A 24171-nucleotide genomic window follows, 5' to 3' on the forward strand; every position below is an offset into this window, starting at 1 on the left:
GTGTGGAAATGAGTCGATATCTTATTTCTCCATCTGAGCACAGTATTTTTGCTCAAGCTGTAATGCAGTATTATAAAACTTGTTCAACCAAGCAAGAAAAGTTAGAACTCTCCCACATCGATGGGGGAAAAAAAACCGTCCCCCCGGGTAAAAGAGTTTCAACCCACCTAATGGAACGTGGTTCTCGCGGTCCATGTTGCAGGTGATCAAGGCCATCGAGGACGGATTCAGGCTGCCTGCACCGGTGAACTGTCCTCCGCATCTGCATCAGTTAATGCTGGACTGCTGGCAGAAGGAGAGGACAGAGAGACCCAGCTTTAGTCAGATACACTCAGCGCTCAGCAAGAGCATCCGCTCCCCCGACGCCATCGGCTCCTCCACGTTGGCACGAAGGTCGGCTGACGTTAGAACCCCCACACGCCCACTTACTTCCCCACTGGCGTACAATCATTACACCTCTTGTCACGTTGTGTTTTTTCCCCAGGACTCTGAGTTCTTCCATCACACTAGCAGAAAGGCCCCTCCCCACCTTCCCGTCGTTTAACTCGGTAGGAGAGTGGCTGGACGCTGTGGACATGGGCCGATACAAGGACAACTTCACTGCCGCAGGATACTGCTACTTGGAGTCGGTGGCACGGATGACTGTACAGTAAGTAGATGTGTGCATCCTACAAAGTATTTAACCACCCCTCCAAATGATCAGAATCGGGTTCAAACACTGATGACATCTATTAAACAAGAATCAAACAGAGACAGAATTAAATTTGGACTCAGAGCTGAGGAGAGACATGGCCACTGTACTCTCTGTACAGTCCTGCACCACACTCTGCCCTAAGACTGTATCCATCCATCATCTTCTGCTTATCCGAGGTCGCGTCGCGGGGGCAACAGCCTAAGCAGGGAAACCCAGACTTCCCTCTCCCCAGCCACTTCGTCTAGCTCTTCCCGGGGGATCCCGAGGCGTTCCCAGGCCAGCCGGGAGACATAGTCTTCCCAACGTGTCCTGGGTCTTCCTACCGGTTGGACGTGCCCTAAACACCTCCCTAGGGAGGCGTTCGGGTGGCATCCTGACCAGATGCCCGAACCACCTCATCTGGCTCCTCTCCATGTGAAGGAGCAGCGGCTTTACTTTGAGTTCCTCCCGGATGGCAGAGCTTCTCACCCTATCTCTAAGGGAGAGACCCAAACTCATTTGGGCCGCTTGTACCCGTGATCTTATCCTTTCGGTCATGACCCAAAGCTCATGACCATAGGTGAGGATGGGAACGTAGATCGACCGGTAAATTGAGAGCTTTGCCTTCCGGCTCAGCTCCTTCTTCACCACAACGGATCGGTACAACGTCCGCATTACTGAAGACGCCGCACCGATCCGCCTGTCGATCTCACGATCCACTCGTGAACAAGACTCCTAGGTACTTGAACTCCTCCACTTGGGGCAGGGTCTCCTCCCCAACCCTAAGACTGTACTCCTTCTTTATTTGACTTTCTCCCCCCTCCTTCCTACGGATGCTTCCAGAGGGAATTACCGGTAGGTCGTAAACAGCGTTGCCGTCGGTTACCGAACAGGTCGAGGAGAGTTTGTCAAATAGTTCAAAAAGAGTCCCATAAAATAGTTAAAAGAAGTGAATTATATTTATATAGCGCTTTTTCTCTCGTGCCTCAAAGCGCTTTACATAGTGAAACCCAATATCTAAGTTACATTTAAAGCAGTGTGGGTGGCACTGGGAGCAGGTGGGTTAAGTGTCTTGCTCAAGGACACAACGGCAGTGACTAGGATGGCGGAAGCGGGGATTGAACCCGGAACCCTCAAGTTGCTGGCACGGCCACTCTACCAACCGACATCGTTTACATTTGGAAAATGGCGGCGATGACGTCATCATTCATAACAGATGTCCTGATTGGTTACAAGGAACATATCGACCGAACAACTATGACGTAATATTATATTACGCCGTAGTTGATTGGTCGACACTTTTCCCCCCCGAGATTAAAAAAGACGGAATTTTGACTTTAGACGGAAAAATCACATGCCTGCAAGTATGACACAGAATGGACCTGTTTACATAAGTAGGTCTTTAAAGGGGAACATTATCTCAATTTCAAAAGGCTTAAAAACAATAAAAATCAGTTCCCAGTGGCTTGTTGTATTTTTTGAAGTTTTTTTCCAAATTTTACCGGTCCCGGAATATCCCTAAATAAAGCTTTAAAGTGCCTTATCTTCGCTATCTTGGAAACCACTATCCATTTCCCTGTGACGTCACACAGTGCTGCCAATACAAACAACATGGCGGTTACCACAGCAAGATATAGCGACATTAGCTAGGATTCAGACTCGGGTTTCAGCGGCTTAAGCGATTCAACAGATTACGCATGTATTGAAACAGATGGTCGGAGTATGAAAGTATTGAAGAAGAAACTGAAGCTATTGAGCGAATAGCTATTGATGCTATTCGGCCATAGCATGGGTGTACCTAATGAAGTGGCCCATAGCATGGCTGCCTTATTAGCATCGCCGGTAAAATGTGCGGACCAAACGATCAGGACTTTCGCATCTTGTGACACTGGAGCAACTTAAATCCGTCGATTGGTAAGTGTTTGTTTCGCATTAAATGCGGGTATCTAGTTTCAAATGTACATACATGTATATATGTTACATATATATTATATGTATATATGTTTCATGTGAGTTTTCCTTGCCCTTATGTGGGCCTACCGAGGATGTCGTAGTGGTTTGTGCAGCCCTTTGAGACACTAGTGATTTAGGGCAATATAAGTAAACATTGATTGATTGATTGATTGATACAGCTAGCGTAAATATCATGTTAGCATCGATCAGCGTAGCATGTTGGAATCGATTAGCTGGCAGTCATGCCGTGACCAAATATGTCTGATTAGCACATAAGTCAACAACATCAACAAAACTCACTTTTGTGATTTTGTTGACTTAATGGTTGCAAATGCATCTGCAGATTATCCATACATCTCTGTGCCATGTCTGCTTTAGCACCGCCGGTAAATAGCATGTTAGCGTGGATTAGCATAGCATGTTAGAATCGATTAGCTGGCAGTCACGCTGCGACCAAATATGTCTGATTAGCACATAAGTCAACATCAACAAAACTCACCTTTGTGATTTCGTTGACTTAATGGTTGCAAATGCATCTGCAGGTTATCCATACATCTCTGTGCCATGTCTGTCTTAGCATCGCCGGTAAAATGTGGAGACACTTTGGCACATTCAATGGGGGTCTGGCGGCAGATTTCTTGCCAGTGGTGCAACTTGAATCCCTCCCTGTTAGTGTTGTTACACCCTCCGACAACACACCCACCAGGCATGATGTCTCCAAGGTTCCAAAAAATAGTCGAAAAAACGGAAAATAACAGAACTGAGACCCGGTGTTTGTAATGTGAAAATGAAAATGGCGGCTGTGTTACCTCGGCGACGTCACATTCTGACGTCACCGCTAAAAGACCGATAAACAGAAAGGCGTTTAATTTGCCAAAATTCACCCATTTAGAGTTCGGAAATCGGTTAAAAAAATATATGGTCTTTTTTCTGCACCATCAAGGTATATATTGACACTTACATAGGTCTGCTGATAATGTTCCCCTTTAAGGTATTTTCAGTGAAATCATCTCTTGTTTTCACAGAGACGTACTAAGTCTGGGCATCACTTCCCTGGAGCACCAGAAGCTGATCCTGGCCGCCATCCAGACCCTGAGGGCCCAGGTCATCCAAATGCACGGACGGGGGGTGCAAGTGTAACCGACCGTCACCTGCAGACCACTACTGGGCACGTGCAGACGGGGACGGGGGGGGCGGAGAAGAGGCAAGAGAGACTACCGTACGTCTTTCCACGTGAAGGACACATGAGAAGACCTCCTCCAATTCTTCCTCACGCCTTCCGCCGTTTTTTTTTTTGTTTTTTTTACTACGAAGCCCCCCAGAGGACAGGTGATTAGGGGGGCGGGGGATGGGCGGAGGAGCGATGTCACATGACAAAAACTATCAGCGAAGACGGACCACTTCTTCCCTCTCCTACTGTCCCCCCCTGGACTCTCCACAGTCTGCTTTCACTTTGAACAACACCAAGATGCAAATTAGCGTCGCCGAATGCCAGAAGTGATCTGGTATCAGATGGCGGAGGAATATTAAAGAAAGCGGCGGGCGTGTAGTCGGCAGTCGGAGCGGCTCCAACACATTTCAATCTGCTGGCTAAACGAGGCCCGCAGAAACATTTTAAACCCGCGGGGGCTCCAGCGACTCATTCTTCAGGAATATTGGAGCGCTCTTCTTGTTCCTCCTTCAGAACTGCGGATGGCCGGCGTGGAAAGGGTCGTGTGTTTGATCCCCCGTAAGTTAAGTCCTCCTCCTTTTTGTTCTTCTGATCTTTCCCTCCGACTGTGTCTGGTACGTGCTGATGAAATATTGACCTCCCTTTTAGCCTCAAGGTCATCTTAATCTTTCTTATACTCATTTTATTTTATGTTTTTTGTAAAAACTGACGTATCTTCTCCAAAGAGTACCGCGTTAAAACTGCTGTATGTCAACATGTTCAACACCACCAACAATAACTAGCAGATGCTTCAAAGTGTTTTTTTTCTTCAAGTACCACCGTACTGAACAAAACAGTAGCATAGTAGTCCTAAGTATTCATTTAAAAAAGAGTTAAAAGCCTACTGAAATGAGATGTTCTTATTTAAACGGGGATAGCAGGTCCGTTCTAGGTGTCATACGTGATCATTTTTGCTGAAAGGATTTAGTAGAGAACATAGACGATAAAGTTTGCTAATAAAAAAAGCCTTGCCTGTACCGGAAGTAGCAGACGATGTGCGCGTGACGTCACGGGTTGTCTGAACATTGTTTACAATCATGGCCACCAGCAGCAAGAGCGATTCGAACCGGGAAAGCGACGATTTCCCTATTAATTTAAGCGAGGGTGAAAGATTTGTGGATGAGGAAAGTGAGAGTGAAGGACTAGAAAAAAAATAGACTATACAGTGGGAGCGATTCAGATGTTATTAGACAAATTTACTAGGATAACTCTGTAAAATCCCTTATCTGTTTATTGTGTTACTAGTGTTTTAGTAAAATTATATGGTCGTACCTGTACAACCTGAAGGTCGGCCCCGCACCTTTCTTCAGCACCATCTCTGCCCTTCGCAAGGGACCCTCTTCGAAACACGATCTTTTGAATTGATCGCTGCATAATACACTGTACTTTGTGTTTGTGTGGTCCAATCCAACCGTGTTCGCTTGACCGCTGTGTTCCATAGTAAAGCTTCACCGTCATCTTTCGGGAATGTAAACAATGAAACACCGGCTGTGTTTGTGTTGCTAAAGGCGGCCGCAATACACCGTTTCCCACCTACAGCTTTCTTCCTTCATGTCTCCTTTATTCATCGAACAAATTGCAATAGATTCAGCAACACAGATGTCCAGAATACTGTGGAATTTCGCGATGAAAATAGACAAATCCGTGACGTCACGCGCACACATCATCATACCGAGATGTTTCAGCGCGAAATTTAAAATTGCAATTTAGTAAACTAAAGCGGCCATATTGGCATGTGTTGAATATTTCATCATTGATATATAAACTATCAGAGTAGTGGCTTTCAGTAGGCCTTTAAAGTAGCAGTGATAGTCACACACACACAATGTGTGGTGAAATGACTCTCTGCATTCCTCCCATCCCCCTGTTCCACGCCCTGGGAGGTGAGGGGAGCAGTGAGCAGCAACAGGGGCCACGCTCGGGGAATCATTTCCAATTCCAACCCTTGATGCCGAGTGCCAAGCAGGGAGGTAACGGGTTTTTGTAACATTACACACACTTTGAACAGTAACACTGTTTGATGATCGGAACATCAAATGTTCGAGAACCACTGGTTGAAGAGCAGATGTCTACATTTGTCACAGTTAGAAATGTAACTTTGTGAAATAAATGATAAAATATTTTTACAAAATGTTAAAGAACGAAAGTATTTAAAAACAGACGCTATTTCCTGTTCGTGGATTACGCTTTTATCAAAAATGATCACACGCTCAAAAAGTACTTATACACACTAAAATCGTTTAACTGAGGCTTATTTGAAAAATGTCGGCAGAAGAAATATTAAAAGGCCATATTATTTTTATTTGCGTGTTTTTAAACCTTCACTTTTTTTATTGATAAAGAAAAAAAACGGGTGTTGGGCGCTTCACTTCCTGTCATCAGTATATTGATGGAGCACACCTTGTAGCTTCAACGTAGTTGTTTTTGGACAAGCTTACATCACACTCAAATTTTTACTGCATACCTTTGGTAAGGGCCGGAGTGAGAAGAGGTTTTAAATTAATTAGCGCCCCGGTGGCAATTCAAGGAAATGCGGTATTTGTTTTTGGACAGTAACGTGTTTTTATTGGGGTTTGTTGTTTTACTGATAGGGAAAGATGTTAATGTCTTCTTTTTTCATGTCAGCACTTCAGTTTTTCGTCCCCAGCAAATAAGTTGTGTAATCAGTCTGGGAGTTGATTAAAATGCTGTTATTAAGCACGGTTTTATCCATCAATCAATCAATCAATGTTTATTTATATAGCCCTAAATCACAGGTGTCTCAAAGGGCTGCACAAACCACCACATCTCCGGTAGAGCACGCATAAGGGCAAGGAAAAACTCACACCCAATGGGACGCCGGTGATAGTGACGACTATGAGAAACCTTGGAGAGGACCGCATACTGTATTTCCTTGAATTGCCGCAGGGTATATAGTATGCGCCTGCCTTCAATTACTGCCGGGTCAAACTTGTGAGGTCACGAGTGAAACTTCACCTGTCATCATTTTCAAAATGGAGGAGGCTGATTTCAATACCGGTAATTTGAAATCACATAAAGGGAAGAAGATTAAGAGCTATTCAGTAGGATTTAAGGTCCAAGCTTACATCACACTCAATTTTTTTACTGCATACCTTTGGTAAGTGCCGGAATGAGAAGAGGTTTTAAATTAATTAGCGCCCCGGTGGCAATTCAAGGAAATGCGGTATTTGTTTTTGGACAGTAACACGTTTTTATTGGGGTTTGTTGTTTTAGTGATAGGGAAATATGTTAATGTCTTCTTTTTTCATGTCAGCACTTAAGTTTTTCGTCCCCAGCAAATAAGTTGTGTAACCAGTCCGGGAGTTGATTAAAATGCTGTTATTAAGCACGGTTTTATCCATCAATCAATGTTTATTTATATAGCTCTAAATCACAGGTGTCTCAAAGGGCTGCACAAACCACCACATCTTTGGTAGAGCCCACATTAGGGCAAGGAAAAACTCACACCCAATGGGACGCCGGTGACAGTGACAATGATGAGTATGAGAAACCTTGGAGAGGACCGCATACCGTATTTCCTTGAATTGCCGCAGGGTATATAGTATGCGCCTGCCTTCAATTACTGCCGGGTCAAACTCGTGACGTTGCCAGTGACACTTCCCCTGTCATCATTTTCAAAATGGAGGAGGCTGATTTCAGTACCGGTAATTTGAAATCACATAAAGGGAAGAAGAGCTATTCAGTAGGATTTAAGGTCCAAGCTTACATCACACTCAAATTTTTACTACGTACCTTTGGTAAGTGCCGTAGTGAGAAGAGGTTTTAAAATAATTAGCGCGTGCTTACTTTTACCGCATGCCTTTGGTAAGTGCCGGAGTGAGAAGAGGTTTTACATTCAAGGAAATACGGTATTTGTTTTTGGACAGTAACGTGTTTTTATTGGGGTTAGTTGTTTTACTGATAGGGAAAGATGTTAATGTCTTCTTTTTTCATGTCAGCACTTAAGTTTTTCGTCCCCAGCAAATGAGTTGTGTAACCAGTCCGGGAGTTGATTATTTAGCACGGTTTTATGATCATTTTCATTTAAAGAGATTATATTATCAAGTTTCATTGCTGTTTATCATTAACAGCGTTTATAAACAGAGTAATAACGATGTAATACACGTGCCACACAAAAACTGTAGTAGAAGTTTGTCAAGTTTGCAAGACTGACGACAAAATAGATTTCTGCGAATCGTGTTAGATTGCAAGCAAGGCTGTCAAAGTTAACACTAAATATATCACATTAACCAAGTATAAATGCAGATTACCGTATTTTTCGGACTATAAGTCGCAGTTTTTTTCATACTTTGACCGGGGGTGCGACTTGTGTGCAAAAACACATTACCGTAAAATATCAAATAATATTATTAAGCTCGTTCGCGGAAGAGACGAAGAAAATGTCCGCACTCGACACACACAGTAGATAATAAGAAATCAGCAGGGGAGGGTCAAGGCAGAAGTGCATTGTGGGTAATGGGATGCTAACTGCTATATCAGGGGTGTCCAAAGTGCGGCCCGCAGGTTATTTTTTAACGGCACATTTTAAGAATACAATTGACAAAAAAAGAAAAACATCAAAAGTGGTATAAAAGAGCAAACAGGTGAAGTTGCAAGTCGGGTAAGAATGGATCAACTCCCGGGAACCCAGAATGTTGTTGCTATCCGTGACATACAGCAGCTTTAAATACGCTTTTTATGTAGAACTCAGGTCCACCCTGGAAGATGACCCACTTCTTATATTTATTTGTGTTTACAAACAACCCCTCGAGATAATAAAATAAGGTTAGGAGGGGTTTTTAAAAAGAAAAAAAATATATTTGCTAAATATTCAACTGTGACATGTTCTGAACACATGTGTTCCGTGGCCTCCTGGCAGCCAGCGTCCCTCGCACACAGTCCTGGTCCAAAGTTGTAAAGAACATCAAGTCATGGCTGTCTTGAGTTTCCAATCATTTCTACAACAGAACTTTCCTCCAGAAGGTCTTATCTTTGTCCGTGTGATGTCAGATGAAACAAAAATTGAGCTGTTTTGCCACAAAACCCAGCATTATGTTTGGAGGAGAAAAGGCCGGGCTTTTAATCCCAGGAACACCATAACTACTGTCAAGCATGGTGGTGGTAGTATTATGTTCTGGTGCTTTACAGAGAGTAAATGGGACAAGGAAGAAGGAGGATTACCTCCAAATTCTTCAGGACTACCTAAAATCCTCAGCCTGGAGGCCAGGTCTTGGGCGCAGTCGGGTGTTCCAACAGGACAATGACCCCAAACACACATCAAAAGTGCTAAAGGCTAGAATGAAGGTTTTAGAATGGCCTTCCAAAATTCCTGACTTAACCTCCTAATGCCCAAGCTGTTTGTTTACATGTTTTTTTTCTCTTTGCTACTTGGACTTATTAGACCCTAATTAGAATAAAAACGAAAAATCATCTTTTGATATGATGTACTTAGTCCATAGGTCCAAAAACGTTTATATCTCTTTATTTTTACACTTTTTTATTCCATATTCCATTGTATGTTATACTCTGACACCACCAGATGGCAGCATAAGTGTCCACATAAGCGGCCATAAGACCCCAATTCAGTAGTCTACACAATTTTAGAAATAAGAGCTAAAAGGTCCTGTCCACATATGTGGCCCTTAAGGCCTTTACAGCCATACATGTCACACTCAGGGTGGCCGTATAAACAACTTGAACACTGTTACAAATATGCGCCACACTGTGAACCCACATCAAACAAGAATGACAAACACATTTCAGGAGAACATCCGCACCGTAACACAACAGAACAAATACCCAGAACCCCTTGCAGCACTAACTCTTCCGGGACGCTACAATATCCACCCCCGTTATTTCTCTTTATTTTTACACTTTTTCTCCCCCAAATTTTATTGTATGTTGTACTATTCTGACGCCACCAGATGGCAGTATAAGTGTCCACATAAGCGGCCATAAGACCCCAATTCAGTAGTCTACACAATTTTGGAAATAAGAGCTAAATGGTGCTGTCCACGCATGTGGCCATTAAGGCTTTAGAGGTTAAATGTGTGGACAATGCTGAAGAAACAAGTCCATGGCAGAAAAAAACAACACATTTAGCACCAAATTTGTCAAGAGGAGTGGAGGAAAATGTAACCAGAAGTTAGTGGATGACAACCAGTGAAACTTGCCAATATTAACATTGCTGTATGTATACTTTTGACCCTCACATTTACAGTAGACTTACAATAAATTCATAAAATACCAAACTGCCTGAATATTTTTTATGACCAACAAGTTTCTGCTCCAATCACTTTATCACAAAAAAATAAAAGTTATAGAAATGATTGGAAACTGAAGACAGCCATGACTTTATGTCCTTCACAAGTGTATGTCAACTTTTGACCACGACTATAAATCGCCCACTCGCAGAAAACGGTGGTTCTCCAGAAGGCATAAAACTGTGGAGGGGGCCGTGGCCTGCAGACCTGCAGCGAAGCGGGGTGTGCCAGGACCGGCTTCGAGATCAGCGACAGGTGCGTAAAGGACCCACCTGGGCCTGGTTATCTAGTCACCTGTCGCTCTGTTAAAAGAGAGCAGGTGGAGGTGGTGGAGCTGGAGCAACACTTGCTGAAAAAGCACAAACCAAAAGACTTTATTGAAGAATAAAACAACTTTGTAAACCAGAAACCTGAACTGTCATGTCAGTGCTTGGTGGTCCGAGGAACACGGAGGGGAGAAACCTTCACAATTTGCAAATTGTGGTCCGAGGAACTTGAAGGAGAGAAACCTCCAATATTAGCAAATTTTGTTCCGAGGTGACCGGGGGAGAGAAACCTCCGCAATTTGCTAATTTTGTTCCGAGGTGACCGGGGGAGAGAAACCTTTATAATTTTCAAATTGTGGTCCGAGGAACCCGGAGAGGAGAAACCGCCACAATTTGCAAATTGTGCTTCAAGGAACCCAAAGGCAAGAAATCTCCAACAATTTTCAAATTGTGGTCCGAGGAACCCGGAGGAGAGAAACCTCCACAATTTTCAAATTGTGGTCCGAGGCACCTGAAGGCGAGAAGTCTCCAACAATTTTCAAATTGTGGTCCCAGGAACCTGGAGGGGAGGGAAACTCACACAATTTCCACAATTGTGGAGGTTTCTTGCCTTCGGGTTCTTCGGACCACTATTTTCAAATTGTGGTCTGAGGAACCCGGAGGGGAGAAACCTCATCAATTTGCAAATTGTGGTTCGAGGAACCAGGAGTCAAGAAACCTCCACATTTTTTGCAAATTGTGGCCCGAGGAACCCGGAGGGGAGAAACCTCCAACAATTTTCAAATTGTGGTCCGAGGAACCCAGAGGGGAGAAACCTCCACAATTTGCAAATTGTGTTCCGAGGAACCTGGGGGAGGGAAACCTCCACAATTTTCACACTTGTGGAGGTTTCTTGCCTTCGGGTTCCTCAGACCACTATTTTCAAATTGTAGTCTGAGGAACCCAGAGGGGAGAAACCTCCACGATTTGCAAATTGTGGTCCAAGGAACCAGGAGGAAAGAAACCCCCACAATTTGCAAATTGTGGTCCGAGGAACCCGGAGGGAAGAAACTTCCACAATTTGCAAATTGTGGTCCGAGGAAACCAGAGGAGCGAAACCTCTACAATTTGCAAATTGTGGCCCGAGGGACCCAGAAGGGAGAAACCTCCACAATTTGTTAAATAGTGGTCCGAGGAACCTGGAGGAGAGAAACCTCCCCAATTTGCAAATTGTGATCCGAGGAACCCGGAGAGAAGAAACCTCCACAATTTGCAAATTGTGGTCCGAGGAAACCAGAGGAGAGAAACCTCCCCAATTTGCAAATTGTGGTCCGAGGAAACCAGAGGAGAGAAACCTCCCCAATTTGCAAATTGTGGTCCGAGGAAACCAGAGGAGAGAAACCTCCCCAATTTGCAAATTGTGGTCCGAGGAAACCAGAGGAGAGAAACCTCAACAATTTGCAAATTGTGGTCCGAGGAAACCAGAGGAGAGAAACCTCCCCAATTTGCAAATTGTGGTCCGAGGAAACCAGAGGAGAGAAACCTCCCCAATTTGCAAATTGTGGTCCGAGGAACCCGGAGAGAAGAAACCTCCACAATTTGTAAATTGTGGTCCGAGGGACCCAGAAGGGAGAAACCTCCACAATTTGCAAATTGTGGTCCGAGGAAACCGGAGGGGAGAAACCTCCCCAATTTGCAAATTGTGGTTTGAGAAACTTGTAGGAGAGAAACCTCCACCAAAAGCAAATTTAGTTCCGAGGTACCTGGGTGAGAGAAACATCCACAATTTCCCAATTGTGGTCTGAGGAACCCGGAGGAGAGAAACCTCCACAATTGGCAAATTGTGGTCCGAGGAACCCGGAGGCGAGAAACCTGGTCTGAGGTTTCTCTCCTCCGGGTTCCTCAGACTACAATTTGCAAATTGTGTTCCGAGGAACCTGGGGGAGGGAAACCTCCACAATTTTCACACTTGTGGAGGTTTCTTGCCTTCGGGTTCCTCAGACCACTATTTTCAAATTGTAGTCTGAGGAACCCAGAGGGGAGAAACCTCCACGATTTGCAAATTGTGGTCCAAGGAACCAGGAGGAAAGAAACCCCCACAATTTGCAAATTGTGGTCCGAGGAACCCGGAGGGAAGAAACTTCCACAATTTGCAAATTGTGGTCCGAGGAAACCAGAGGAGCGAAACCTCTACAATTTGCAAATTGTGGCCCGAGGGACCCAGAAGGGAGAAACCTCCACAATTTGTTAAATAGTGGTCCGAGGAACCTGGAGGAGAGAAACCTCCCCAATTTGCAAATTGTGATCCGAGGAACCCGGAGAGAAGAAACCTCCACAATTTGCAAATTGTGGTCCGAGGAAACCAGAGGAGAGAAACCTCCCCAATTTGCAAATTGTGGTCCGAGGAAACCAGAGGAGAGAAACCTCCCCAATTTGCAAATTGTGGTCCGAGGAAACCAGAGGAGAGAAACCTCCCCAATTTGCAAATTGTGGTCCGAGGAAACCAGAGGAGAGAAACCTCAACAATTTGCAAATTGTGGTCCGAGGAAACCAGAGGAGAGAAACCTCCCCAATTTGCAAATTGTGGTCCGAGGAAACCAGAGGAGAGAAACCTCCCCAATTTGCAAATTGTGGTCCGAGGAACCCGGAGAGAAGAAACCTCCACAATTTGTAAATTGTGGTCCGAGGGACCCAGAAGGGAGAAACCTCCACAATTTGCAAATTGTGGTCCGAGGAAACCGGAGGGGAGAAACCTCCCCAATTTGCAAATTGTGGTTTGAGAAACTTGTAGGAGAGAAACCTCCACCAAAAGCAAATTTAGTTCCGAGGTACCTGGGTGAGAGAAACATCCACAATTTCCCAATTGTGGTCTGAGGAACCCGGAGGAGAGAAACCTCCACAATTGGCAAATTGTGGTCCGAGGAACCCGGAGGCGAGAAACCTGGTCTGAGGTTTCTCTCCTCCGGGTTCCTCGGACCACTGTGGAGGTTTTGTGGAGGTTTCTTTCCTCCGCGTTCCTCGGACCACTATTTTCAAATTGTGGTCCGAGAAACCTGGAGGAGGGGAGAAACCTCCACAATCTTCAAATTGTGGAGGTTTCTCTCCTCCGTGTTCCTCGGTCCACCAAGCACTGACATTACAGTTCAGGTTTCCGGTATGCAATGCTGTTTGATTCTTCAATAAAGTCTTTTGGTTGTGCTTTTCAGCAAGCGTTTGTTCGTGCCTGTCTCTCTCTCTGGCTCTCACTCCAGCTCCACCACCTCTCTCCTCCCCCGGCTGTTGCCTTTTAACAGAGCGACAGGTGATTAGATAACCAGGCCCAAGTGGGCCATCGACGCAGCTGTCGCTGATCTCCAAGCCGGTCCTGGCACACCCCGCTTCGCTGCATGTCCGCGGGCCACTCCCCCCTCCACAGAAACAATACAGGCAATGGAGGATGTGTGTATTCTTGAACACTTTAGCTCTGTACTGTAAACATAACAATGTACTGTATGTGTGAATACAGTGTTTTCTTCTCCTTTCTTGCAATGATAATGATGTCATGTCTTTCCTTTCCTGTATCATGTTCATCAAATGGGGAAGTTCTTGCACTTTTTGTTTTTTCCCCAACATTTCTCTGTGTACAGTAATCTGACCCCCTCGGAATCATTACTGACTGACAACGTTCCAGCAGGGTATTATTTGATAGTATTTTACAAAGAAGACACTTTTTTCGGTTGAAATAATGTATTGAAATTGTATTTTTTTGGGGGTTTTTTTTGCTCGTTTCTCTTAGTAACGTCAAAACAAAAACACCGGCCAAGTGCAAAAAAAACGGACTAATGAAATTGTTTGTTTTGAATTTGTCAGTAGGTCCTCATGGCTAACGAGGAATAAACAATTGTAACATTTCTCACTCACACACACACTCACACACACACACACACACACGCACGCACACACGCACAAGGTAGGGTAAAATGCTCCCACATGGATTCTCACGCACAACAACGGACCCTCGGTGGGATCTGGTTGCCACAAGGAATGAAAACCTAATATCTTCCCTCTCTCTTCCCGCTAAATGTTTAATACTGTAAATATGGACTTGAAAATGCTGAATCTATTTTTATAATTTGTTTGAGAAATAATGTGTTGGATATAATATCTGCTCACTGTGTAAGGGGTTTTTGTTTGGACTTAGGGCCACGGCCGATTAAAAAAAAAAAAAGTGTTTGGAATATGAAAGTGAAACAACAACAAAAAAAATGTCTTTTTGTTAGTTTTTGATGATTTTTACCCATTGGAGGAAATTCTGACGGTTGTTATAATTATAAAATGTGTTATTAAAAAATCTCCAATATGAGCGATCATGTCTTTTTTTTCATCTTGTGAAGTGAATTATATTTATATAGCGCTTTTCTCTCCCATAGAGAAACCCAATATCTAAGTTACATTTAAAGCAGTGTGGGTGGCACTGGGAGCAGGTGGGTAAAGTGTCTTGCCCAAGGACACAACGGCAGAGACAAGGATGGCGAAAGCGGGGATCGAACCTGGAACCCTCAAGTTGCTGGCACGGCCACTCTACCACCCGAGCTATACCGCACCAATATTGAAGGGTCATACAATTGTTTGTGTCTGTCAAACCATTAAAACATTATTTAATCACGGCTATTCAGTTTGTTTATAGTTACCGTATTTCCTTGAATTGCCGCCGGGTACATAGTATGCACCTGTCTAGAATTACTGCCGGGTCAAACTCGTTTCGCAAAAGCATTATCGCCGGTTCAGGATTAACGCCGATTCGCGAAATATAATTTGTATTAGCGCATGTCTGGAATTTCCACCGGGTCAAACTCGTCACGTCACGAGTGACACTTCACCTGTCATCATTTTCAAAATGGAGGAGGCTGATTTCAATAATTTGAAATCGCATAAAGGGCAGAAAATGAAGAGCTATTCAGTAGGATTTAAGGTCCAAGCTATTGAATATGCTAAAAAGAACAGTAAGCAGCTATGTTTTATTAATATACCGTAGCTGCGTGTGTCAAATATGAGTCATTAAATGACTCCGGCCTCCTGGTGGTAGAGGGCGCTAGTGATCCTTCTTGCGACTACTCGGCTGCAGAAGAAGTGACAACAAGCAGCGATCGTTTATTTTTTCCTCTCGCTTGCACTTTTAACATGGAGGATTACATATCTAAAATAAAACAGTTTTCTAAACTGGACTTTTAATCGAAGCCGGAGGTAATAAAGGAAGATCTCCATCGAGACAGAGAGACTTTTAAAACTGAAGAAAGATAAGGAAGACTTCTATAAACAAGTTATCGATGCTTTTGATCAGAAGGAGCTGCGCATGGACTTCATTTATAAGTAAAGGTAAGACCATAATAATGTTTATTTTTAATAAATGTGCTTTTCATGATGGTATCCTTACATCACACTCAAATTTAGAAGCGCAGGCCTAAATTTACCGCATGCCTTTGGTAAGTGCCAGAGTGAGAAGAAGTTTTAAATTAATTAGCGCCCTGGCGGCAATTCAAGGAAATACGGTAACTCACAATTAAACGTGATCAATTGCAGATATAATTTGTCAATAATAAATGTACCCCAGGAAGATAATTTTAAAGTTTGTAATACCATGTTTGGACAAATATCCATCCATCCATTTTCTACCGCTTATTCCCTTTTGAGGTTGCGGGGGGCGCCGGCGCCTGTCTCAGCTACAATCGGGCGGAAGGCGGGGTACACCCTGGACAAGTCGCCACCTATGTTTGGACAAGTAGTCTGTTTTAATTAAATGTTTGTTAAATGTTAGGTTTTTTTTAAACTGTTCAATACAAAAAAGACAAAAACAGGCTTAAATAACAATTAAAAAAAGACCTGCATTGCGTTGGTGTCTTGCCTGATTTTGTATTTTGTAGGAATACAGAATTTGAATTCCTGCTGTAGGAGCACTTGCACTCAGAGGAGGAGCTACACCATGTTTAGAAGTTTCACGCATTATTAACACCAAAATGTGGATTCTAACGATCATTGTTTGATTGTGTAATGTAATCTGTGATATTTCTACCGGAATAAACACTTTTGATATTGTGTACCAAATTTTGACCAACAAATTATTGCCAATGAACGATATTATTGCCCGGATTTTTATTAGACCAAATTAATTATTAATTTAATGATAAAAATGCATGTACCGTATTTCCTTGAATTACCACCAGGTATATAGTATGTGCCTGCATGTTCCAGTCCTAAATACCCAGTGTATTGTTCATACAATAACACTTCATGGTGGCAGTGGTGGGATAAAGAGATCACCCACGGAGCAGAACGGGAGGGGGAGTTGCCCGAGGATAATTCTGTCGTCGCCCGCACGTGAGGAGCCGAGCTAACTGATAGCAGTTTTCTAAACTGGACTTTCAATGGAAGCAGGAGGTAATAAAGGAAGATCTCCATCAAGACAGAGAGACTTTTAAAACTGAAGAAAGATAAGGAAGACTTCTATAAACAAGTTATCGATGCTTTTGATCAGAAGGAGCTGCGCATGGACTTCATTTATAAGTAAAGGTAAGACCATAATAACCTTTTTTTTTATCAAATGTGCTTTTCATGATGGTATCCTTACATCACACTCAAATTTTTACTGCATGCCTTTGGTAAGCGCCGGAGTGAGAAGAGGTTTTAAATTAATAAGCGCCCCGGTGGCAATTCAAGGAAATATGGTATGTCCTTAAAAATGCAATAAACGTGTATTTTAACGTAATAACAAATGAAAATGCTTCAATCTCCAAGTTAAATAAAACAAACAACAATAAAATATACTTTGTCTTTTAGCAAAATGTTGGACTTGGATATAAAATACCACTAAAAGCAATGAAATATTTTAAAGAGGAGATTGGAGTTTGGGGGGCTCAATTGTACATGGAAGTGAATTATATTTATATAGCGCTTTTTCTCTAGTGACTCAAAGCACTTTACATAGTGAAACCCAATATCTAAGTTCCATTTAAAGCAGTGTGGGTGGCACTGGGAGCAGGTGGGTAAAGTGTCTTGCCCAAGGACACAACGGCAGTGAGTAAGATGGCGAAAGCGAGGATCGAACCTGGAACCCTCAAGTTGCTGGCACGGTACGGTTGTACATTACTTAATTGACAACGTTAGGGGGCCTTTTTCATCAAAAGTGGAGAGTAACAATATGAACACCACAGTTTAAACACATATCGTATTTCCTTGGATTGCCGCCGGGCTGCTAATTAATTTAAAACCTCTTCTCAATTGCAATTTTAAATTTCGCGGCGAAAAATCCTGCTGAAAACAACTCGGTATTGTGACGCCTGCGCGTGACGTCACAGATTGTAGAGGACATTTTATTCCAGCATCGTGCCCAACTTTTAAGCCGTTTGTTTTCATCGCAAAATTCCACAGTATTCTGGACGTCTGTGTTGGTTTAACTTTTGCAATTTGTTCAATGAACAATGGAGACATCAAAGAAGAAAGCTGTAGGTGGGAAGCGGTGTATTGCGGCCGGCTTTAGCAACACAAACACAGCCGGTGTTTCATTGTTTACATTCCCAAAAGATGATGGTCATGCTGTACTATGGAACAGAGCGGTCAAGCGAACACGGTTGGATTGGACCACACACACAAAGTACAGTGTTTTATGCAGCGATCATTTTTACCATTCTGTATTCTGAAGGCGATCTATGTCGTGTGCTACTCCAGCATCAATATCAGCAGCGTCCTCCTGACCGTCACCGTCAGGTTCAAAGCGGTATCGCTCTATCCCTTGTTGCGGTTGGGCCTGGCCGAGTGGTCCTGCCACCCCCACGGCTGCCACGGCGCCTCTCACAGCATATTCCCTATCTGAATCTCTCCCACTGCCCTCTAGTCCTTCACTCTCACTTTCCTCATCCTCGAATCCTTCATCCTCGCTCAAATTAATGGGGAAATCGTCGCTTTCTCGGTCCGAATCGCCCTCGCTGCTGGTGGCCATGATTGTGAACAATGTTCAGATGTGAGGAGCTCCACAACCCGTGACGTCACACGCACATCGTCTGCAACTTCCGGTACAGGCAAGGCTTTTTTAAATTAGCGACCAAAAGTTGCAAACTTTATCGTCGATGTTCTCTACTAAATCCTTTCACCCTCGCTCGAATTAATGGGTAAATCGTTGCTTTTTCGGTCCGAATCGCTCTTGCTGCTGGTGGCCATGATTGTGAACAATGTTCAGATGTGAGGAGCTCCACAACCCGTGACGTCACACGCACATCGTCTGCTACTTCCGGTACAGGCAAGGATTTTTTTATTAGCAACCAAAAGTTGCAAACTTTATCGTCGATGTTCTCTACTAAATCCTTTCACCCTCGCTCAAATTAATGGGTAAATCGTTGCTTTTCCGGTCCGAATCTCTCTTGCTGCTAGTGGCCATGATTGTAAACAATGTTCAGATGTGAGGAGCTCCACAACCCGTGACATCATTGTCTGCTACTTCCGGTACAGGCGAGGCTTTTTTATTAGCAAACTTTATCGTCGATGTTCTCTACTAAATCCTTTCAGCAAAAATATCGCAAAATGATGAAGTATGACACATAAAATGGACCTGCTATCCCCGTTTAAATAAGAACATCTCATTTCAGTAGGCCTTTTATTCCGTTAACTTTGACAGCCCTAGAAAAAAAATCCATCCATCCATTTTCTACCGCTTGTCCCTTTTTGGGGTCGCGGGAGCCTATCTCAGCTGCACCCTGGACAAGTCGCCACCTCATCACAGGGGCCAACACAGATAGACCATACTTTTCATTTTCATCCCATGCACTATGGACTCTGTGCATATGTTGTTGTTTTTTTTACAATATGCAATGTGTACGTAAACCAGGGAATAAAAATACAAACAAATTACCTGGGGGGCCGCTGCAGGTGGAGTCTGGGTGAGGAGGCACCTCAAAGTATTCACGCCTCAACTGAGTGATGAACTTGTCAACAAATGCCACTGAAAGTTGTCAGCGATTGTGGACCTTAGGGGATGTAAAAGAAAAACAAATAACTATTTTTGTGGTGCAACTGAGGTTCCCGAGAGATGCTCCTCTTCATTTGAGGGGCAGGAGAACAGTGACAAAGAAGACTATAAGCAACAGCTGGATGTACTGAACTACTAATGGACGACAATAAACAATAATACAAGCAAGTGATTTGAACTTAAAGGGGAACATTATCACCAAACCTATGTAAGCGTCAATATATACCTTGGTGTCGCAGAAAAAAGACCATGTATTTTTTTAACTGATTTCCGAACTCTAAACGGGTGAATTTTGGCAAATTAAACGCCTTTCTGTTTATCTCTCTTTTAGCGATGACATCACCGAGGTAACACACCCGCCATTTCCATTTTCACATTACAAACACCGGGTCTCAGCTCTGTTATTTTCCGTTTTTTGGACTATTTTTTTGGAACCTTGGAGACATCATGCCTGGTGGGTGTGTTGTCGGAGGGTGTAACAACACTAACAGGGAGGGATTCAAGTTGCACCACTGGCAAGAAATCTGCCGCCAGACCCCCAATGAATGTGCCAGAGTGTCTCCACATTTGACCGGCGATGCTAAGACAGACATGGCACAGAGATGTATGGATAACCTGCAGATGCATTTGCAACCATTAAGTCAACAAAATCACAAAGGTGAGTTTTGTTGATGTTGTTGACTTATGTGCTAATCAGACATATTTGGTCGCAGCATGACTGCCAGCTAATCGATGCTAACATGCTACACTAACCGATGCTAACATGCTATTTACGTTACCTGTATGTACATTTGAAACTAGATACCCACATTTAATGCGAAGCAAACACTTACCAATCGACGGATTTAAGTTGCTGCAGTGTCACAAGATGCGAAAGTCCTGATCGTTTGGTCCGCACATTTTACCGGCGATGCTAATAAGGCAGCCACTTTATTAAGTACACCCAAGCTATGGCCGAATAGCGTCAATAGCTATTCGCTCAATAGCTTCAATTTCTTCTTCAATTTCGTTTTCGCTATCTGCCTCCATACTCCGACCATCTGTTTCAATACATGCGTAATCTGTTGAATCGCTTAAGCCGCTGAAATCCGAGTCTGAATCCGAGCTAATGTCGCTATATCTTGCTGTGGTAACCGCCATGTTGTTTGTATTGGCAGCACTGTATGACGTCACAGGGAAATGGATAGTGGTTTCGAAGATAACGAAAATAAGGCACTTTAAAGCTTTGTTTAGGGATATTCCGGGACCGGTAAAAATGTTTTTAAAAACTTAAAAAAATACAACAAGCCACTGGGAACTGATTTTTATTGTTTTTAACCCTTTTGAAATTGTGATAATGCTCCCCTTGAAAGAAAAAGACTGAAAATAAGCCAGGGGTCTGGGAGCCCGTCCACAGTGGGGGGGCAGGGGGTACAAGGTGGGCAACCTTCCTGAAGCTCCTGTTTTTTCAGCAATTGAACATGCAAAAATTTGCCCAAAAAAAGCATCATTTTAAGATGTTTTAGTATTTAAAGTATTGAAAAAAATGATTAACAGGGTTGACATAAAAACATGTTATGTTTTCATCTGTTAGTTTTGACTACCTCTGTTCTGTTTTCTGCATCCCTGGGTTTGTGTTTGGGTTACCATGGGCTGCCTCGGATTAGATGCTCACCTGCTTCCAGGCACTAATCTAAAATTATTCACGTTGCTCGCCTGGCTTCCTAGTTTGCATCATAAACTCAACCAGTTTGATTCCTATTTTGTATGCTAGCTTCCACGCTAGGCTTTTCTTTGCTTTGCCGTCCAATACTATCGGCACGCTTTTCTGTTTTTTTCATGCGTGATTTACGAGACTTAATCATTTCCTACTTGCACGCTGTGTCCGGAGTCCGTCCGCATCCTGGGAGAACCACCTCTGCATAAACATGCAACCCGATCGTTACAATAGTTAAATTTTGTTTAGTTTATTGTTTGCTCGGTCAATGGCCAACAAAATAAACAAACAGTTTTACATAAACAATTGTACATTCATAAATCAAAAAAAAAAATGTAAAAGTTACATACCCCATTCAAATGAATGACTACATCTGTTTCAGTCCCTATGTTATTTAGTCACTTGCTGTGGCATTGGATATGCTATATTATATTATATTATATTATATTATATTATATTATATATATATATATATATATATATATATATATATTGAATATAGGGATGTAATGGTACGTGTATTTGTATCGAACCGTTTCGGTACGGGGGTTTCGGTTCGGCAGGCGGGCGTATCGAATAAGTTTGGAAGCAGAAGTCTTCACAAGCTGCTATGCTTTCTGCCTCTGTCTCTGTCTCTGCCTCATTGTCCCGCCCACACAACCATCTGATTGGTTACATACAAAGCCAATCAGCAGTGCGTATTCAGACTTCAGAGCGATGTAGTCAATGCTTTAGCGTCGAGCAGATATTCGTCTAGCAGGGGAGGAGCGGACTCTACCCAAATTATATTAAACACTTCCCAGTCACAAACATTACAAACATCACTATGAGCCCGTTGACCTTCTAGAAACTTAAACTGCAGCTCAGCTCGCTCACAGTATAGGCTTGAGGTGAAGGCTAATTAGCTTTTAGCATAATGTTAGCTCATTTTTGTGTGTGTGTGTTTGTTTTAGGGGCAGCAAAGCCCTGTCTGTCTGTTATTTAGGGATGAATAGTCTCTCCTATTGCAATTGTACTATTTTTCAGATACAGTTACATGAATCATTAGTAATGTAGCAGCCTAGTTTTGAATAGCAGGGTCCCTGCTATCACATGTTGATAAAAATACAACATTTACATAATAAAAGTCAACTACAGGCTTCCCAAATGCTGTAATAAATTAAGCATGATGAGTTGACATTAAACAGTTTCAATGGAAACTGTTTAATGTTAAACTTTTTATATGTAGAAGAAAGTTTTTTTCATTTTATTTAATCAAAGCAACAACTTGAGGCAGTTTAATGTGGATTAACGTGGGCAGAATTATTATAGTGTTCCCAATGTTAAAAGGAAAAAGCCATTGTTTACAAATTTGGTAAATAAATAATCAAACAATTTATATTTTGTTGATTTCTTACTGTACTGAAAATGAACCGAACAGTGACCTCTAAACCGAGGTACGTACCGAACCGAAATTTTTGTGTACCGTTACACCCTTAATTGAATATATATTATAAATCAAAGCCCTGTCTGTCTGTGATTTCATTGAACTCCATTGTGTTTAGGGATTATTGAATAGTCTCTCCTATTGCAATTGTACTATTTTTAAGCTATAGTTACATGAATCATTAGTAATGTAACAGCCTAGTTTTGAATAGCAGGGTCCCTGCTATCACATGTTGATAAAAATACAACATTTACATAATAAAAGTCAACTACAGGCTTCCCAAATGCTGTAATAAATCAAACAGATTCAATGGAAACTGTTTAATGTTAAACTTTTTATATGTAGAAGAAAGTTTTTTTCATTTTATTTAATCAAAGCAACAACTTGAGGCAGTTTAATGTGGATTAACGTGGGCAGAACTATTATAGTGTTCCCAATGTTAAAAGGATAAAGCCATTGTTTACAAATTTGGTAAATAAATAACCAAAAAATGTATATTTTGTTGATTTCTTACTATACCGAAAACGAACCGAACCATGACCTCTAAACCGAGGTACGTACCGAACCAAAATTTTTGTGTACCGTTACACCCCTAATTGAATATATATTATAAATCAAAGCCCTGTCTGTCTGTTATTTCATTGAACTCCATGGTGTTCAGGGATGAATAGTCTCTCCTATTGCAATTGTACTATTTTTCAGATATAGTTACATGAATCATTAGTAATGTAGCAGCCTAGTTTTGAATAGCAGGGTCCCTGCTATCACATGTTGATAAAAATACAACATTTACATAATAAAAGTCAACTACAGGCTTCCCAAATACTGTAATAAATTAAGCATGATGAGTTGACATTAAACAGTTTCAATGGAAACTGTTTAATGTTAAACTTTTTATATGTAGAAGAAAGTTTTTTTCATTTTATTTAATCAAAGCAAAAACTTGAGGCAGTTTAATGTGGATTAACGTGGGCAGAATTATTATAGTGTTCCCAATGTTAAAAGGATAAAACCATTGTTTACAAATTTGGTAAATAAATAACCCAAAAATTTATATTTTGTTGATTTCTTACTGTACCGAAAATGAACCGAACCGTGACCTCTAAACCGAGGTACGTACCGAACCGAAATTTTTTTCGCTGCTGTCTTGGATCCGCTTTGAACTGAACTCTCGCGGCTGTGTTGGAGCCACTATGGATTAAACTTTCACAGTATCATGTTAGACCCGCTCGACATCCATTGCTTTCGGTCCCCTAAAGGGCGGGGGGAGATTGCGCACATTTGAGGTCCTCTCCAAGGTTTCTCATAGTCATCATTGTCACTGGCGTCCCACTGGATGTGAATTCTCCCTGCCCACTGGGTGTGAGTTTTCCTTGCCCTTTTGTGGGTTCTTCCGAGGATGTCGTAATCGTAACGGTTTGTGCAGTCCTTTGAGACATTTGTGATTTAGGGCTATATAAATAAACATTGATTGATTGATTGAGTGTACCGTTACACCCCTAATTGAATATATATTATAAATCATGAAGCTAAACTATTCCCCCTTGTTGTCCGTGCCGTCTACTCCCCCTTGGTACGTCACAGAGTCTGAGACATAATCGCTTCATTTCCCATCAGTCTGATTCTGACTTTTAAACCTACATGAACCTATTATTCCATCATGGATCCAGCTTTGTTACAATTATTTAAAAAATGCAAATTTCCCTTCTC

The 24171-nt window shown here is 42.5% G+C and overlaps 1 protein-coding gene and 1 long non-coding RNA gene across 2 annotated transcripts in view; one reads left to right on the forward strand and one right to left on the reverse strand.

Annotated features, from left to right (window-relative positions):
* LOC133539581 (ephrin type-A receptor 7-like) overlaps positions 1–5067 on the forward strand; it is a 708400-nt gene extending 703333 nt beyond the window's left edge. The window contains exons 16-18 of the mRNA XM_061881603.1: positions 203–393; positions 485–649; positions 3652–5067. Of these exons, the coding sequence (XP_061737587.1) occupies positions 203–393; positions 485–649; positions 3652–3766 (471 nt within the window). The 3' untranslated portion in view covers positions 3767–5067. The remainder of the gene's footprint in view (positions 1–202; positions 394–484; positions 650–3651) is intronic.
* LOC133539583 (uncharacterized) overlaps positions 1–24171 on the reverse strand; it is a 146835-nt gene that overhangs the window by 62831 nt on the left and 59833 nt on the right. The window contains exons 3-4 of the long non-coding RNA XR_009803437.1: positions 19223–19337; positions 168–285 (exon numbers count right to left, since the gene is read on the reverse strand). This is a non-coding gene — a long non-coding RNA (uncharacterized LOC133539583). The remainder of the gene's footprint in view (positions 1–167; positions 286–19222; positions 19338–24171) is intronic.

The sequence above is a fragment of the Nerophis ophidion genome, linkage group LG21 (assembly GCF_033978795.1).
Source record: "Nerophis ophidion isolate RoL-2023_Sa linkage group LG21, RoL_Noph_v1.0, whole genome shotgun sequence".
NCBI classification, from domain to species: domain Eukaryota; kingdom Metazoa; phylum Chordata; class Actinopteri; order Syngnathiformes; family Syngnathidae; genus Nerophis; species Nerophis ophidion.